Raw genomic sequence first — 4,545 nt, 5'->3', positions numbered from 1 at the left:
TAAAATAATTATCTGCACACTTAATAATTAAATTATATTATTTAATATTTTCATTGTCTACTTATATTTTTTCTATCTATCTAGCTTGCAACCTTATCCATACATACCAAAGTGGTGGTCAAGACTCAAGACTCAAAAGAGTTATCACCAATTACCACATCATGCATGATGCATATTCCATCGCCTTTAACATTTCTTTATTTTCTTTCACTGTTTTTGAAAACGTCCCACACCTTTAGTAATGGGGAGTTGGGGACTACTATATATTTTTAAAGAAGATTTCTCAATATAACGTTTTAGATGTGTGTTTACTGTTAATTCCAGTTGGTTTTGAATTACCACACAACGATAATGCAACGACGACAAAATTTTAAGCAACTTGAAAAAAACAAAGGAGAGGGGAGAGATGTTTTAGGGAATGGAAGACCGAGTTGACATTACATGTTGTCATTTTATTACTGTTTAACAACGGTTCAAAATGATCATTTATTTATTTATTTTTTTTTTTTGAACCAAAGGAGCTCAACACTAAGGTGGAGCATATAGCAGTAACAGTACGTATAACACAAACAGAACTAACTGGCATCTAAGAGAGCAGAACTACCCCATGTCATTTTCGGCATAGCCATCAACAACACAAGGGATCTTTATTCTTCCACTCCTGGTAGCTAAGAAAGGACATGTCAATAATGTCATCTACGCCTTTTTTTTTATTCTGAAATATCCTCCTGTTTCTTTCGAGCCAAACGTTCCAGACCACCACAAAATAGCAAATGAACCAATTTCTGGACTCCTCCTTTCTACTGGTTGCGCCTGTCCAACATAGAAAATGCTCCTTCACAGTACCAGAAAAGGACCATTTTCTGCCAAGATGAACTAACCATGCACACCAAATCTGCCAAGTAAATTCACATCCCAGGAATAAGTGATGAATATTCTCAACATCCTTTTTACATAAAACACACATATTATCCTCCTGAGTAATTATCCCAAGTCGACATAATCTCTCTTTCGTATGCACCCTGCCAATCAATGTAAACCACGCAAACAGCTCCACTCTTGGAGGAACTAAGCCCTTCCAAATAGTCTTGGTGAAACTATAACTTGTTATATCCTCTGGTAGTGTTTCCTCCTGCAACACCTGCACAAATGAGTTAGTAGTAAAAACACATTGTCTCTCAAACTTCCACACAAGCCTGTCATCTCTATCTGCCGATAGTTTAACCGGCCTCAAAGCATCGTGCAACTGATTCACAATTTCCAACTCCCATTGGAATAGCTCACGCCTCCAATGGAAGTTCCAGATCCACTCTATCCCATCCCAAAACCCACAATCCCCAATGATTGATCCTTTTTGAAGTGAAACCGAGAAGAGCCTTGGGAACCTATCCTTCAGAGCACCACAACATAACCAAACATCCTCCCAGAATCGGGTTCTTCTACCATCGCCAACCTCCATGGTGAGTCCAGTTATCATCTTCTCACTTACATGTTGCTCCTTGATCTGTAGTTGACAGATATCCTTCCATAGACCTCCTCTACTAGGTAATGTCTAAGTGGATAGTAGCTCATTAGGATTCAGATTATAAACAGAGCAGACCACTTTCTTCCACAGCGGGCATTCCTCTTTTGAGAACCTCCACCACCATTTAAATAAAAGTGCTGTATTCTGGATCATTGCATCTCCAACACATAAACCCCCTAGCTTTTTGGAGCCTGAACCACTTCCCATCTAACCAGCGCTATGCCATTACTACCATCCTCCTTACTCCACAAGAACTTTCTCTGTAATGAGATCAATTTTTCAGCAACCGCCTTCGGCATCTTATACAAACTTAAGTAATATACTGGAAAGCTATTTAAAACTGCTTTGATAAGCACCAGTTTTGCCGCTTTGTTCAGCACTTTTGACTTCTATAAGCTTAGTTTCTCTTCCACCTTATTTATTATTGGCTTCCAAGTCTTCACCAATCTCGGATTAGCACTTAACGGAATTCCAAGGTATCTAACTGGTAATGTAGCTTCCTTGCACTCTAACAATCTGCACATACGAACCACCCATTGTTGGTCACAATTGATTGGAATTAGACTGGATTTGTCAAAATTAATGCTCAATCCCGACATCAGCTCAAAGCAACGTAGCAGTCTCTTGTAGTTTTTGACAGACTCCTCCTCAGGCGGACAGAACAAAATAGTGTCATTTGCGAACTGAATATGCGATAATTCTATGTTGTCCCCCCCAACCAATAGAGAAGAAATACGGCCGTTTCTAACTGCCTCACCAATTATTCTATGTAGAACATCAACCACAAGTACAAAAGGAAAGGAGATAGTGGGTCACCTTGTCGCAAGCCTCTTTCCATCATAAACGGCTTTGTTGGTGAGCCATTTATCAATACTGACATAGACGCTGTGCCCACACATTCCATAACCCAAGCCCTCCATCGGCTACCAAACCCCATTTTCTGTAGGACAATGTCTACAAAGCTCCACTTAACTCTATCATATGCCTTCTGAAAGTCTAGCTTGATAATTGCTGCCTCCTTTTTTCTTAATTTGAGCCAATGCACTGTTTCACACGCAATGAGTGCCCCGTCATGTATTTTGCGACCTTTGACAAACGCACTCTGAGTCTCCCCAACCAGCCCTGTCATCACTGCTCTCATCCTCCTGACCAGCACCTTGGATATCACATTGTACACACAACCAACCATGCTAATCGGGCGCAGGTCCTTGATTTTCTTGGCCCCGACAAACTTAGGAGCCAAAGCTACCCAAGTGATATTAGCGTCCTTAGGTAACTTGGTTGTCTAGAAGAAACCAACCACAGCTGCCGTAAACTCAGACCCGATTTCATCCCAGCACCTCTTAATGAAGTTCATGTTGTACCTATCACTACCTGGAGCTTTAGATGATTCACAGTCCCACACTGCCTCTTTAATCTCTTCAGTTGATGGCAAAATCTCTAGCTCCACAGACTCCTCCTCAGATATCCTTGTCACCAATCCATCCCTGAAACCCACTTTAGGAGAATCCTCTTGATGATACAACTGTTTATAAAACTCTCTGATAGCAATCTTTATTCTAGCTGAGTTCCTAACCAACTTCCCATTTATCATCAAAGCATCAATCCTGTTATTCTGCCTTCTAGCGGACACTATCTGGTGGAAGTACTTGGTGTTTTTGTCCATATCCTTCGCATGCCGAGATCGTGACATTTGTTTCCAGTGCAACTCTTTTCTGACATACCATCTCCTACAATAGGTCACTAGCGCTTTCCTTCTCGCCTCCAGAGTTCCATCATGCACTCCGCTACTGACTTTATCATCCAGCTTCTTCATCTCTTCCTCAATCTGCAGAATTTTCTTATCTATGCCCCCAAAGTTGTCCTTGTGCCATCTCTCTAGAGGAGCTGTCAACGCCTTCAATTTCTCTATGATATTTATCTCCCCTAAACCCCTCCATTCTTCTTTAACCATTTTGAGAAAACCTGCATGAGTAAACCATGAGTCAAGGCTTTTAAAATGTCTTGGGCCGTCTCTTATCCTGGCAACTTCCATTATCAATGGGCAGTGATCTGACAAACCCCTTGGTCCTCCTCTAAGTTGGGTCTCAAGAAACTCCTCAACCCATTCCAAGCTAACCATTACTCTGTCAATCCGACTACAGGAACACCCTCTAAACCATGTATACTTACGGTCATTAAGCGGCAAGTCCATCAATTGCATATCTTGTATCCAATCTTTAAACTCTTCAGCAGCTACTGTTAAACTATCTGTACCTTTTCTTTCTTGTGCATGGACAATCTCATTAAAATCTCCCATGAAGCAACAAGGGGATTGACATAATCCAGCAACATAACTCAACTCCTCCCACACAACAAGTTTTTCCTCTCTATCATGAGCACCGTAAACCAAGAGGAAGGCACAACTGAAATTATTCTTTAATAGGACCCCTTCAACACACAGCCATCTCTCTCCTTTATAGCAATTATTCATCTTGAACATGAATTCATCCCACATTAACAGCAACCAACCTGAAGCACCAACAGACGCAACATATTCCCATCCTACACTACTACAACCCCATAGACGTGCAACATCAAATCTCGTCACAACATGTTTTTTAGTTTCAATCAGACCTAGCATATTCAGTCTGTATTTCTTCCTTAAGTCCTTAACCATTCTCAACTTCCCATTTTCCCCCAACCCCCTAACATTCCAGGAACAAAAAATCATTTTTGAGTATTATAACACACCTTTTTGATATTTTTTGGTCGACATCGCCTTGCTTTCGCCTTTTGTTTTTGCCAACCTTCTTTTTCGTGCGTTTTCTTCATTCTGAGATTGTAGGATGGCCATAATATCCTCTTCTTCGTCATATAGAATAGCGCCAGATTCCACTACTAGCTCCCACGTCCTTTTATTTTCCAGGATTTGCTCTTCTAGCGTTGAACTCAGATTGTCGCCTGTTCCCCCAATTTTTCCACCACTTGCTTCCTCCCTGGTAGCCCCTTCAATTTCATCCTCTCCCTGCGCCAAGCTT

The 4,545-nt window shown here is 41.1% G+C and overlaps 1 protein-coding gene across 1 annotated transcript; it reads right to left on the bottom strand.

Moving 5' to 3' along the window:
• Positions 1,915-2,714, bottom strand: LOC107621322. The gene is made up of 2 exons (XM_016323351.1): positions 2,404-2,714; positions 1,915-2,290 (listed from the first exon to the last, which is right to left on the bottom strand). The coding sequence occupies exons 1-2, from the start codon at positions 2,712-2,714 to the stop codon at positions 1,915-1,917; spliced, it is 687 nt and encodes a 228-aa protein (XP_016178837.1).

Source organism: Arachis ipaensis, chromosome B10, assembly GCF_000816755.2.
Source record: "Arachis ipaensis cultivar K30076 chromosome B10, Araip1.1, whole genome shotgun sequence".
NCBI lineage: Eukaryota > Viridiplantae > Streptophyta > Magnoliopsida > Fabales > Fabaceae > Arachis > Arachis ipaensis.
This window is presented reverse-complemented; position numbering and strand designations above follow the sequence as displayed.

What these genes read in the sequence shown, in the direction of transcription:
- LOC107621322 (XM_016323351.1), bottom strand. Translation starts at nt 2,714, where the DNA reads ATGGTTGGTTGTGTGTACAATGTGATATCCAAGGTGCTGGTCAGGAGG. An exon ending in TGTGTGGGCACAGCGTCTAT is followed by an intron (nt 2,291 to 2,403) that starts GTCAGTATTGAT and finishes TGTTCTACATAG; the next exon opens with AATAATTGGTGAGGCAGTTA.